Below are 14,565 nucleotides of genomic sequence, written 5' to 3' on the forward strand. Positions count from 1 at the left end.
TTTGATGTCTTTAAAGTGTTAATCGCATTATGATGGTATGTACATGCTACACCTGCTAAATTCTTTCTCTCATTGCATCCCAGGTCATCGAGAAGAGATACTTGTCACGAGACGGTAATCAGGTCTGTAGATTTTTTCCTCTGGCTTTTTTTTTTTTTTTCTGGGTACAATGCTACCTGTGGGTTTTGTTGGCTGACAAGGCCCTGACCTTTAAAATATGGGCTCCTGGTTGCCCAGACATAGGAGATTGTGGTTCAAATGCTAGTGATGATTGGTAGTTGGATGCATGGGAAAGATGGTGCCAGTTTTTTACAAGCTTTACCCACAATCTGGATGTTTTGGCTAGAAAATGATAAGCAGTGAAATAACTAACAATATTGACATTTAAATTGCCACCACTGGGAATCGGATGAAATTGAGAGGAAAGAGGGCTCAGTTAGCAACTCTTTCAGAGCTGCTGTTTCAGGCTGTTTTCTGCAGAATCCCATGGCACCATTTTGAATCACAATCAAAAAGTTTTCTTCACAACCAGGGCTAACAATGTACTTTTTTTAATGATAATTTCTGCTGCAGCTGGTGGAGCTAATAGAGAAGTGCCAGGATGGTACCAGCTTAACTGGACCCTGAACGCTTAACTAATTAATAAAAAAAAAGTTTTGGAAGCACTAAGTAGAATCTGGGACCTGGACTGTCCCACCTAGGACAAGTCATTTCATCCTTCTGCGCCTCACAGTGTTTCCGTCTGTAAAATGAGGGGGAATAATAATACCTTGCTCTTAAATAGCACTTTCTATCAGGTGATTACAAGGCAGGGTTATATCCTTATCCCCATTTTACAGCTGGGGAGACCGAAGCACCTATGAGAGTGACTTCTCACCTAGTAGGCTAGTGGCTGAGCTGGGAATACAACCCAGGACTGACCTACCTCAGAGAAGTGTAGCATAGATGCTGAATTTCTAATCCCCCTGGCTCCACCCAGGCCCTGCCCCCACTCCACCCCTTCCCGCAATGCTCCACCTCTGCCCTGCTTCTTCCCGCCCTGCCTCTTCCTCACCCAGTTCCACCCCCTCCCACGAGCGCGCTGCACCCTCACTTACCCCCCATCCCACCAGTGCCTCCTGATGCCGCAAAACAGCTGATCCGCAGCAGGCGGTAGGTGCTGGGAGGGAGGGGGAGGTGTTGATCGGTGGGGCCTGCCAGCGGGCGGGGGGGAGGGGGTGAGAGCTGATAGCAGGGCTGCTGGTGGGTGCTGACAACCCACCATATTTTTCCCGTGGGTGCTCCAGCCCTGGAGCACCCGTGGAGTTGGCACCTACGAAGTATGGTGAGGTTTAATTCATTCATGTTAGTGAAATGGTTGCATATTATAGTAACAAACATCATAGAAAAATGCGTATATTAAAAAACTGTACAGTGCTTTCTTCCTTTTAGGGAGGGAGAAAAAGTAAAAATGAAGGCTGGAAATGTATTATTTCAATTTTTCATGAGAATTTTTTATCTGAATTTTTTAAACCAAATCTGTTTTCTCCTACTTCAATCCCAGAAGGCTTTTTTCCTCTGGTAAAAGAGAATCTCTGTTCCATGAAGATAATATTTTAATGCAGGAGCCTGTTTTTGTTTAGTTGTTTTAAAGCCATGATGCAAGATTACATTATTGTGTATGATAGGTTTTAGTGGCTAACCGAGGATTAACTTTCTATTCTTTATGGCCAAGGGCCAAAGATTACACCCACTGCCAACTACTCTGATCTGCTCCCTTGTTGACAGCGCAGAAGCTTAACCAAGTCAACATACATATTGTAAAGAAACAAACCCAACAAGGACTTAGGAGCTTCCGTACACCCCCAAGTGTTGTGTTTGATCTGCTTCTTGTACATATAATAAATGGGCTTCATAGTATTCTGCAATGGGATCTGTTCTTCCCACTCATGCTTTGAGGAATTTACATGGTAAAACGCTCCTAAGCATGGATGGAAGAATAGACGCTAAACATATGTTGTGGGGTTTTTTAAATCATGCCTCAGCATATGCATCTTGTCTTTAGCTTGCAGCCATAGCATCAGTCAGATCTCAGAATGTGGTCAGACCGACCTGGCATTGGTGGGGAAACCTCCACAGAACACAGAGGATGCTCTAGGAAATGTGCTGTTGATTCTGGTTGCTGCATTCTGCCTTCTGAGTCGATAGTGGACTAACACCTGAGTGTAGTGCTGGGGTGGCGTGCCAGCTTTTAGTTGAGATATAACAACTACAAGTGAGGTAGACCTCAGTTTTAAGGATCCCATAGCACTTTTGACAAAAGTTTGATTTGTAGCCCTGGGGTGCTTCTACATTTGAACTCTAATAATTACGTTTTGCCTCTGTGGCTTCCCATTGTAGTTTTAATTGGATATGCTATTCTTCATTAGCAGTAGCTAAGTCAATGGGACAGTTCTCCTGTCAGCTTAGTGCTGTCTACAATAGGAGTTAGGTCGCTTTAACTGTGTCGCTCAGAGGTGTGGATTTTTTATACCCCCGAGCAACATAATTATACTGACCTAATTCCCTAGACCAGGCTTCAGTCTACCATTCATTGTAGGGTATAACCCCAGCAGGCTGTTTTATTGTGAAGTCTAAATTACCTTGCCCCCCACCCTCTGTTTTCAGATGTACTGCTTTTGGCCAGTTCTGATATTTTTCTTGATTGGGCACCACCATATATTTTGATGCTGCTTTTATACAGTAGGTTGACTGTCCGGGGTTGTTATGACAGAGCAGTGAGAAAGGCTGCATGTCCTGTTGTGTGAGCACCTCAACTCTGCCCATGTGTGGACGGAGGGATGAGCTGACTCCTAAACCATAATCTCGTGAACAGCTACATGAGATGCTGCCACGAGGACAGCTACGTAGTACAGGATTAAAGAACCATGGACCTCTTTCTGTTGTGGGATTGCGTGTGTTTGTAGGCACTCTGCAGTGTAAATCTGTTTGAAATCCCATTAAGTAAGGAAGCTTGTGGTGGTGTTGAATAGACTTTCTTTGTAATCATGATTCTCACAGTGTAAGCACTAGCTGCAAAAGCACTTTCTGCACATATGCAGCAGAAAAATGAGTGCCGATACCTTACTGCAGCTTTTTTCATTCTGATGGATTTCACAGAGCTTCACAACTTGATAAAGGCTGTTATGGCAATTACTGCAAAACTGCAGCCATCTCTGGGGTAGAACACAGCAGCTGTTTAGTACAGCACAGTAATGGTGTACAACAGTTTAGAAAAGGAAACAAAGTCTCCTCTATACAGTTGAAATTGCAGAAGGGTTTAGCAAGGAATAATGTAATAAACCAAGTTGGAATTTGGCTAGGACAATAGTGCTCACACTGCAAGTCTTACATAAAGCCCCAGAAGATCTATAATGCAAGTAGTCAGGACCTCACTTTTACATTTCATTCAAAAGATGGCACATCTTAGGAGCATGCTGAAGCACTTGATCTGTCCTGACTCAGAAGGAAGAGTGGGATGGGAAGGAGGTGATGTTGTCAACTTGGTAACATGCATGTTAATGTGGCCTGGAAGGAGTTCTTGCTGGTTCTGACATGGTGACTTATCGTCCATATCTACAGATTCCTGGCTTTCCTGATAGAAAAAGATTTGGAGGTGGTACACTGAAAAGCCTTCATTATGACTGAACACTGCTCACTGTCCAGAGACTGAATGGAAAACGAGTTCTCTCCATTTGCAGCAACATTCCTATCCCTGTTGGACTCTTAAAGGCAACGATCCTCATGCCAGGCAAAATACATTTTATTAATTGCTTTGGCCAACAGGACTATGGAAGCTACCAGTGCTCATGAAGGCACAAGGAAGAATCCCCCAAATCTGTTTTGGGGTCCAAACTCTCTCCTAGGCTTAGGAACCTTGTGGAAATACTGGATCTTTTTGAATTGGTGCAGTAAATTCAGTGTTTCCCACGCTGCTGTGGGAAACATTCTCATTCATAGCATGCACGTGTAACTTTTTTCCCCCATCTTGGAACATTTATAAACACTCTTCAGTGAATTATACTAATTTTACCACCAGCAGAAAGGGAACACTGAACAGGCATCTCATTTACACTAAAATAAAGCAAAATATAAGACTGTATAAGAAATAGGATGGAAAACAATAGAAAGCCATCATATAAATCAGTGGTACGGCCTCAACTGGAACTCTCAGTTCTGCATCACCCCATCTCAAAAGGGGTATAATAGAAATAGAGGTTGTTCAGAGACAGGTGCTGAAAATGATTAGAAGCCTGAAAAAAAATTCCCCATGAAGAGAGATTGGTGTTTATATTGCTGTTTAGTTTGGTATTTGTAGTTTAGAGAGTACAGAGAAAGTAGATCAGGTACTCCTATTTATTTTTTTCTCATAATACCAGAACAAGGAGACATTTAATTACATTAAAAGGCAAGAAACTTAAAATTCATGAAGGGAAGTCTATTTTTACATGTGCATGTGGAACTCAATCTGACAATCTATGTTTGTGACCATAAGCTTAGTGGATAAAACCAAAATATAAATCATAAAAACATCCACAGTTAGAATAGAGTGGGTAGAAAATTATGCTTAAGGGTTGGACCTAACCATGAAGTTTTGGGGGTTAGAAGGAAAATTCTCTTATGGGAAAGTAATTCCTCTGAAGCATCTATTAGCCATTGCTGGAGATAAGAAACTAGACAAAATGAATCACTGGTCTGACCTATTACAGCAGGTTCTGTACTCTTAAATATAATGTGGCGGGGGGGGGGGGCGGGTTGTATTGGGAGAAAAGAAAAAGTGTTTGAGGTAATTAAATGGGCATCCCAATGCTCTAGTATTAACTGCTTTCCTTTCCTCTCTCTCAAAGTAACCTTTAATGGTTTAGCCTGGGCTAGAGGCTGACTAAGAGCTAGTGTTAAATATAAATACAAATTAATAATAAATGATGATAGAAGAAAGTAGAATATTGGTGTGAAATTGACAGTAGGCTGAGTGCTGCAGACTCCACATTACATCTGCATGCAGCTCTTCTCTGGCTGTTGATTGGGAGTAACTGAGTGCTGCCTATTGCTAACAAAGCAGGAATGACAGATCAGATCACCAGACCTAACTTATGAAGAGTAAAAATATGAACACTTTTTACTTTCCCTCTCTCTAGCACCTTCCACCAAAGAGACTCAAGAACATTTTACAAACCTGAATGAACTAAGCCACCAAGCATCTAGGTGAGGTGCAGTGAGAATCAATATCCATATTTTACAGCCAGGGAAACAGGTACCAAGACACTGAGACTAAAATTTTTTAAATCTTCCAGTTTTGGGTGCCCTGTTAGAGAGAGCTGCAGAAGTGCCATTGGGGCACTTTTGAAAATGAGAATCTGAGTGATTTTTCCCAAGGTCACACTACAGGGTCAGGAATAAACTCCAGGAATCCTAATTTACAGATTTGAGCTTTTAACCGTGAGACTATTGTCTTCTAAAAATGAATCACTGAAGTCCCTGAATTAGTTGTGGTAAGTTCAGTGAAACCATAGGTTTGATTATGAAGAGAACACACAATAGAGTCCAAATTTAGCCTCTCAATATCACATTTAAGAGTGACAAGATGGGAGTCCCTAAGCAAAAGCTTTGTGCACTGCTGATGTACCAGCCTTTTTCTCAGCAAGGATGGCTCAGCAGTTTTACCTCTGTTCCCAGGGGTTGTGGCTCCTTTCCCGTTGATAAACCAGTGGTCTGATTGGGAACGGCAAACTTCATGCATCTATTCCTTATGTGTAATCAAGTTGCAGGGGCAATTTAGGGAAGGAGTATGACTGAGTGGTTAGATCACAAAACTGGAAGTCAGGAGTTTTAGTTTCTGTTCCCACCTCCCTTGCAAGCCTTGAGGAAAGTCACATCACCTGTCTGTCTCTGTTTCCTCACCTTTTAAATGGTGGTCGTTCTTCACAAGATGATCTGAGGATTAGTTAGGCTGAAATGCTCCCCACTTCTTCTGTGAGCAGAAAGGAGCACAAACCTGCAGAAGGGGACAAGCGAGTTAGGCGCCTGCTCTGTGCCTTACTTTCTCTGTCACCCTGTGGAAATCCCTCTACAGCAACTGGGATCCACAGTGTTTGAGGTGTTGTGGGCTGGCGGGAGCCACTTTCTGTTGCATCTGATAGCAGATAAATTACTGCTGCAAGTAGTAGAAACAAGTTCTGCCTGCATCCAGGGCTCAGATTGGGGGAAAAGAAGTTATGGAATGCTCCGAAGCTCTGCCCACCGCCACAGGCTGCCCGCTCATCACATCGAAACAAGACATTCCCAGATTACAGATTATCACACTGTGATCATCCCTCTCCTTTCTGTTGTGTTTTTATAAATAGTTAAGTAGGCTTAGTTATTGTTAGGCTTTGATGTCAGCAGCCACTTGAGATTTACACCTCTCAGCCTGAAACATCAGGTCTATCTGCAGATTAAGGGAGCCATCACTATGTTGGTTTACCCTTGGTGCATATTTGGAAGGTTTTCTTACTAGCTAGAGAGTTGGGTTGGTTGGTGGGTTTTTTATAATTAAGTCTTAGATTCTGGAGTAAAAGATGGCAGCTGCTAAAGGGAAAAGAGATGGATTCCTCAGTAGCTGTGAGCTAGCTCAGTGTGACCACTCCCTACACCCTCTGTGTATGGTGCTTGCTTAAAGGTAGCACAGCTCACGGGACCCTCATTGGCGAGTGGCCAGAGCAACATCACAAAGGGGCCAACCCACAACAGGACTGGGGATTTCCTTGTCTGAACTAGGTCTCAAACCTTTTCAGACTGTCCACTGCTTAGGAAGAGATGTAATGGTTCAGAATGGAGGCTGTTAGAACTTGACTTTCTGTTTACATGGAGCATTTGAGGGCAGGATTTCTCATTTAAACTAGGTTCACAGTGAGAGGGGTTACCCTGCAAAATGAAGATAGCTAAAATTATTAGTCAGAAAGGGGTCTTTGGGTAGCTGATGGCTTTCTTGTAGGAGGATTGTTAATTGAAAACATACAGTGTATCCTCCCCAGAATCACAGCACTTACAAGTTAATGTGTTAATTAGTTTAAAAATTAATTGGAAATGGGTCCTGTAAGAAATCTAGCACCTACTGTTGGATTTGGGTTATTTGCCCCCTATTAATCTGTTCCAGAATAACAAGACTCCTCAAACTTCCCCAGCATGATTAGGCATTTTAGTATTTGTGGACCCAGATTAGCTTCCCAAACAAGAACTGTTCAACTGGAATTAAGGTTGAGAGTTCATACAGCAGTTTAGGGTAAAGCATGTTACATGGATGTTACTATCCCAAAAACAAGCCCTGGGCTGGGCACAGCTGCTGCAGGCTCACTCCAACTCAACCACCATAAGCATGAAGCGAGGTGGCTTGGTTCTATTTAGGACAAGCCCATGTAGATGAGCCTATATTTGTACTTGACACAAGAGCAGCCTCAGCCTGAGAAGCCACTTCATCAAAGTGGATTCACACTGCAGATGGGAAAGAACTTTGTGGATCCAATGCATCAGCGGGATCAGCAGTTAAGATACTATCTAGTCAGGGTGCAGTGGCCAGGGGCCTCCTTGCCCAAAGCTCCTAAGAACCTCTGTGATGGGCTTTCTCGAGCATCTCCACTGTCTGGAGCACCCCTCCTCCCGTAGGAGTGTTACCTCGTTCAAGACCCTCAGTACTGAGTTTAACCCAACCAGGATGGGGGAGTTGGTTGCAGGTGGAGAGGAGATGGGGGAAGAGAGGGGAAATAGGGAAGAAGCAGGTTCATAGGGATTGTAAGTGGAGAAGAGGGGCACAGAAGATGGGGGGAATGGGAGGGGGAGGGCAAGAGGCTGGTGGGGAAGATGAGTGGGAACAGAGGAACGGGGACAGTGGGACAGGAGTTGGAGGTGGAGAGAAACTGGTACAGAGGAAGGGGAAATTAGAGGGGAAGAGATGTGTCTGGGGGAAAGTGGTGGGGAATAGGGAAGATGTGGATGCAAGTGGGGATAGGAAACGGAGAAGCAAGGAAAGAGGTGGATACATGAGCAGGGCTGAGCGGGAGGGTATTGGTGATTTGGGGTTAGTGTGCGCCCCAGCTCTGCCTCCAGGTCCCTTCTCTGCATCAGGTCTGGCTCATCTACCCCAAACCATGAGAACTGAACCCAGACTATTTCTGTCTACTATTGAATACTGCATTTAGCTGTATGCTTGGATCATTAGCTTATTTCAAGCAGTTGGATGAATTGTAAAGCTGCTTCCAGCCCTGTCATTGACTCCCTGGGTGACTTAAACCAAATCACTTCACTTCTCAGCCTCAGGTTTCCCATATTTAAAATGAATAAAATGTATCCAAGAGGGATGTAGGATGAACCACTTTATCCTGTGCACTGCTTTGAGTGCATGGGAGTTACATTGGTGCTATTTTTATTATTTTACTTTTTATTATTACACTTGATAAAAACAAGGGGAGTGAGGGGTTGCTAAGAGGATGATGTTTCCATTATATTTAGTTAGTCTAAAGTAAGCAGTTAGGCACCAATGCACCCTTAACTCTGCACTGTCACAGACGCTTCAAACTTCCATATTGTTAAAGTGCACTGAAATTGTGTGCACAGGCTACATTAGAACATACACAGTTTGGATTAACAGTCATTTTTCCTTGTTCTTGGTCACTGAAGTTTCTCTTTTAGCAGGAACCTTAACTCTGCCCTTTAGTCCATGGAAATGGATATGGTTATGATTAAGGCATGTTAGTTTTTGTTTTGTTAGATTAAATTGGTTTTTAAAGACCCATTGGATTTTTATTTCCTCTGATAATGTCAAAATGGGGCAGCATTAAGGTTGTTTGGATGCTCTGATAGTGCATTTCCATACCTTAGCCTGGTTGGATTTATTTTAAAATTAACCTTAACTGCAAATTTCCTGAGTTTGTAATGCTTAGTTTGAGGATAATTGCAGCATCCCTGTTGGGTAGTTTACCTTAAATTACTGCTATGTATCTTAACCTTAACACCAGTTTAACATAGGTTTTGTTTGGGTCTAATGATAGTTTCTCTGCAAGAAAGTACAGAGAGGAGCTGTATGGGAACAGAGAAGATAAATTAGACAAGCTTTGGGCATCACCAGGTCTCACTTCTAATCTAACTCTCCTCTAGTGGTTGATGGCCCTTTTCCACCCAGCTCTCTGTGCACTTTTTGAATTGTACTCAGCCTGGCCTTCTAACTGCTCTGTTTTTAGTCAGGGATCCCACATGAGCAAATTGCAGGCTGAGCTGAAATAGGATTCACACACACATTCCTCACTGAAAACACACTGCATGACAGGAGTCTGGCTTCTCCATCTCATTGACAGGCCCTTTTGCCGTCGGACAAGGCAACCCAGTAATAGAACATTGCCAATGTGGGTCAGGAATGAAACCCCAACCCCTCCAGGCAACATTACCCAGTTGGCAGGTGCAGCATGGGGGTGGAATACACCTTTATTTATTTTAATCACAAATTCAGGCTATCCCAGTATCAGTGTGTCCACACTCTGAGTTGCACAGGCTTAACATAATACCTTTAGTTAAACTGGTGCAATTTCTCTGTGTAGACTAAGACTTACCTCTGTTGTGATGCATAGAAAACAGCTGCCTGCTAATCATGGCTCAGCAGGTGATAAGCTGTGACTGTCCCTCTTCCCTTCTTTCCTTTATTCATTCACTCTTACTAACATCTTCATCCCTGCCATTCTTCATTCTCCTTCTACCTTAAAAATGTTTTTGAACCCCGGATAGCAAACAAAACCATGCCATTTTTTCCCCATATTCGTTTGCCTTGTATCTCTGTCCCCAACCCTTCTTCTGTTTGGGTCTCTTAGATCCTAAGCTGTCTTGGTCAGGGATTGTCTCTTTATTTGTGGTTGTACAGCACACAGCACGTTAGCGTCTTGATCTCACCTAGGGTCTCTAGTTGCTTCTTTAACACATATAATTAATAATACTAGAACTCTAATCTTGACTATGGGCTCTGGGTGCTCCTATAACATAATGCCCATTAATAATAATAATAATATTGAGGGCAGCTGCAATCTGTTCTAGGTGTAGACTTCTAGATGTCAGCCAGTTGCCAAAACATTCCTCAGTTAAGTACAGTCTGATTAGTGCTCAACCCATCATTTCTGATCATCTTTCTCCACTGATAGGAATGCGTCAGAGTTTACCAGCAGAACACACTGATTCGTTCTTCTGCAAACAAAGGAAGCTTTGCTCTTCTGCTATTTTCTCTCCTCCCTAAGTCACTATTATCTGGCTTTCCCTGGCAGAAGTCATGCTTCTGTCTGGCTTCCCTTGTTAAGATGCTGGTGACTTTGATTCCCTTTCAGCACAGAGTGTTTCTGTGGCTCTTAATCCATTATAGTTATTGATTAACCCATCACCCACTGATGTATTACCTGAGGGAGCTCAGAGGAAAATCTTTCTTAAGCATGTTCAGCTCTACGCCCACAGGTACAGACTGCATTCTTTGAAGAACGTGGTAAACACAAGGGCAAAAGTAAGGGGGCCATAAAATACCCTCAACCTTCTGTAGCACCAAAAATCCAACCCACTGTGAGTCCTATAGCCCTTTTATCTATTAATTTCTGGTCTGTCAACATAGCCAAAATGTAGCCATGCAAAATGAAACATAATTTTCGGTATTATCACCAATGGGGAGTTGTGCCAAAAGTTTTATAACGTAAAGCTGACTTGAAAATGGGGGTGGGGGGAGACTGAATGGGTGCCCTTTTTTGTTTCTTTGTGATGTATAAATAGGGCCTGGAAGATTTTTGTGGTGGAGGGTGTTGTGTATGTGTTGTGAAAGGTAGGAGAGAGGGTTTTGTGCTCAGTTTTTGCCTTAGAAATATCAGCATATCCAGTCCTGTCTTCCCTTCTTTTGCTGAAAGACTTGTGCGTACTCTCTGAAATGTGGGTTGTGAGCTTTCTCAGAGTTTAACTGAAGAGGCAGGGGCGTTAAATCTTAAGCATCCGTATAACCAAGTGCTTGTCCGTCATTTAAGTGAATAGGTGTTAACAAAAAAGCCACAGAAATGTCAGCACGCCCAACTGCTGCAAGCTGGCCCAGTTTGACCTCTGAGAAGCAGTGTCTGTTAGTCAAAATGCACCCTAGAATTCTCTGCATCAGCTGCCTTAGCAGTGGGTGCTCTGGGGCTCGAGCATCCCCAGAAAAAAAATAGGGAGTGATCAGCACCCACAGACGTTGCCCTGCCCATTGTTCCACTCCAAGGTCCCACCCCTGCTCAGCCTCTTGCCCCGTGGCCCTACCCATGGTGTGCTCTTCCACCCCTGCTATGCCTCTTCCTTTGAGGCCCCCAACCCAGTAGCGTAGCTGGTGGGATTCAGCAGAAGCAGCACCTGCCAGCCGCATGGCCAGAGGAGCCACAGGGCGGCAGGCCAGCTCGGAAGCACAGGAGTGAAGGTGTAGGGGGGGTCCTGGTCTGGGGGCGTGGCCAGAGGGGAGCCAAGGGGGGGGGCGCCTTTTTTTATGTTTTTTGCTCCCCCTACCCTGAAAACCTGGCTACACCGCTGCCCCAGCTGTTCGCTCCTCTCCACCCCCTCCTCCCATCACTCACCCTTAAGGCAGGAGAGGGCAGAAAGAAGCGAGCAGGAGGTGCTCAGTGGAGGGGGCAGAGAGGAACAAGCAGCAGGTGTGGGAGAGGCCTCGGGGGAAGAGGCGGAGCAAGGGTGGGAAGACATGGAGTGGAGGTGGGGCCTTGAGGGATGAGGCTGAGTAGGAGTGGGGCCTCTGGGTGGAGTAGGGGATGGAAGACCCACTGGCAAAAACAAAAGTCAGTTCATGTGCTTGGCACCATTTTCAAGCACCACTCTAGCTAGTGCAAAGGATTCTGGGGATTATTGGGAACTAAAAGTGCCTGCTGCACACACAAAACACAGATAAAAGGGATATGCTTTGGAAGGAGGAAATTATATAAGGGACTGGCTATGTCAGTGACAGTACAAGAGCAGGCAGTGATGGATGCATGAGCATCAAATCCCATTTTCAGCAATGCACTTAAGGCCACCCCTGCCCAAAGAAATCCTCTCTAGGATGAGAGAGAAGTTGTAGCTTTATGGCCCATTCAGTTCTTGGTCACTGGTTTGAGATTTCTTAATGAGAGGGCCAGTTTTTCAATGATAGTTTCCAAGATATGGACATCTGCCTCACTTGTTACAATGACAATACTTTTCAAAAAGAACAGGAGTACTTGTGGCACCTTAGAGACTAACAAATTTATTTCAGCATGAGCTTTTGTGAGCTACAGCTCACGTCTTCAGATGCATAGAATGGAACACGCAGACAGGAGATATTTATACATACAGAGAACATGAAAAGGTGGAAGTATGCATACCAACAGGAAGAGTCTGATCAATTGAGATGAGCTATCATCAGCAGGAGAAAAAAAAACTTTTGAAGTGATAATTAAGAGGACCCATAGAAGGTGTGAGGAGAACTTAACATAGGGAAATAGATTCAATTAGTGTAATGACCCAACCATTCCCAGTCTCTGTTTAGGCCTGAGTTAATTGCATCTAATTTGCATATTAATTTTGTGGCAATTTTGCAACAAAAAAACTTCAAAAACAGACTCCAAAGAGAGATTGCTGAACACAAATTAATATGCAAATTAGATACAATTAGTACACATTGTAAATTAGCTCCTCCACTAGCAGTCATACTAGAGAGGTTAAGGACTGAGTGGGCCATGGAGACTGATTTTCCCTCTCCCTCCTAGAAGTGGGGACAGTCCAAAGCAGAAGCACATTGGCAGGCTACAGTGTGGGAGCAGTTTGCCCTCTGGCTATCTGTCTGTTCTCTGGCTAAAAAGAGATTTTGGTCTCCATTGCTGACCTCTGGGGACCTTTCACAAACAATAAATGATAATAATTAACCTCCACAGCACCAGCTCCGGGGTGGTCCCAGAACAATGATAAGACAGTTTTTCACAATAATCTAGCTTAATACGTGTGATTTTTAAAAAATCTGCTGCAAAACAAGGGGCTACATTCAAAAAGAATGAGCAACACATTTGCATTGATATTGTTTTGTTATTGTATTGTGGTAGGGACCCCAAACAGGGCTCTGGGCCCCATTTTATAGGCACTGTGCAAAGAAATCATGCAAGGCAGTACCAGAGAACTCACAATCAAGGATTTGGCAATATATGAATATACAGACAAATGGTGTGGAGGAAGAGAGGACGAGGTAACAGAAACAGGTGTGACTGCATAAATTAACAAATGTAGTTAGTACATTTTAGTTGGACAACGAGTCAGGAGAGAAGCTCTCTCCTTTTGTAAACAAAATAGGTCAGCATAAACACTATAATCATATACATGATCCTATCAGAAAGGATTCCTAGTCTCCAGATTGCTTCTCACGCATGTTTTGGATGTGCAAATCTGGCAGATTATCAGAGTAAAGTTCCCAAACACATTTCAAATCCTGTGCTACATGGTGAAATTCCCTGTGGCTCCTACTGGCCTCTTTGCCTGTGATATATGGTGGAAGATATCATATCAGATTTCCAACAGGTCTTGTTGCCTACCAGGGACAAAATCCATCACTGTTACTCCACCTGGCAGTGCTAATATATTCCCAACTAGTCTTGTTCGTGCTCATCTATTTTCCAGGCCTTGTGATTCCGTCCGGTTCATGACAACATTTGCCTTTACAAGCCAGGCAGGACAGGGATGCATCAGCATTTAGATTGGAGATCTTCAAGGAACATCTAAGTGGTATATGCAGTGATGGTGGGTGGTGATTAAGTAGGTGTGGCTCTTTATTATTATTAAATAATTATGTTGCCATAAGGCCCAGAGACCACAATCAAGATGAGGATCCCGTTTTGCTAAGCCCCGTACAAACATGAATAAAGATAATGATCCCTTTCCTGAAGAGCTTACAACCTAAGAAGACAAGTAATGCATGAAAGCTCTGGGAAGAGGGATACAAACTAACACAATAATTATATACAATATATAAATTAAAATATATTTGATTACTATAGATAAAGTAAGTGCCACCTATCTCCATCTGCCCTGGAGCCCATGCAGCCTGAACTGATTGTTTCTTGTAAATGATGTTGCAGAGGAGAAAAAACAATTGATTTTTAATAGAGCTGGTTGAAACTCATAATTTATGTTTTGTGGAAATCTCATTGAAATTGTTACAATCTCAGGAAAAATTTTAGTTTTGTTAAAATGGCATTTTCCAGTGGAAAACTGTTTTGACAAACAAGTTCTGACAAACATGTTCTGACAAACTCTGATTTTTAATGCACATGTTATGAAGCCTAGTTTCCCATCAACATGCAGCAGATTTACTACATAAACTGCTTTTCTGCACTCTTTTGGGCCTTCATGTCCTTTCCTCACCTTATCTATCATCCCTCATTCATTATCCATGTGTGGACTCCCACCTCTGATCAACCCATGCTGCCAGCCTCCATCGGCCACTTACTAAATTTTAAAACAAGCCCCTTTGTGCTTTCTCCCAGGCTGCCCCTCAGGGTTGGGAGATGCTCCCCACAAATA

The 14,565-nt window shown here is 43.4% G+C and overlaps 1 protein-coding gene across 1 annotated transcript in view; it reads left to right on the forward strand.

The window, feature by feature from the left end:
• RABL3 (RAB, member of RAS oncogene family like 3) overlaps nt 1–8,461 on the forward strand; it is a 45,428-nt gene extending 36,967 nt beyond the window's left edge. The window contains exons 7-8 of the mRNA XM_050961739.1: nt 84–122; nt 3,601–8,461. Coding sequence (XP_050817696.1) covers nt 84–122; nt 3,601–3,666 — 105 coding nt within the window. The 3' untranslated portion in view covers nt 3,667–8,461. The remainder of the gene's footprint in view (nt 1–83; nt 123–3,600) is intronic.
• Nucleotides 8,462–14,565: the final 6,104 nt, after the last annotated feature.

Source organism: Gopherus flavomarginatus, chromosome 1 (genome assembly GCF_025201925.1).
Source record: "Gopherus flavomarginatus isolate rGopFla2 chromosome 1, rGopFla2.mat.asm, whole genome shotgun sequence".
Classification (NCBI taxonomy): domain Eukaryota; kingdom Metazoa; phylum Chordata; order Testudines; family Testudinidae; genus Gopherus; species Gopherus flavomarginatus.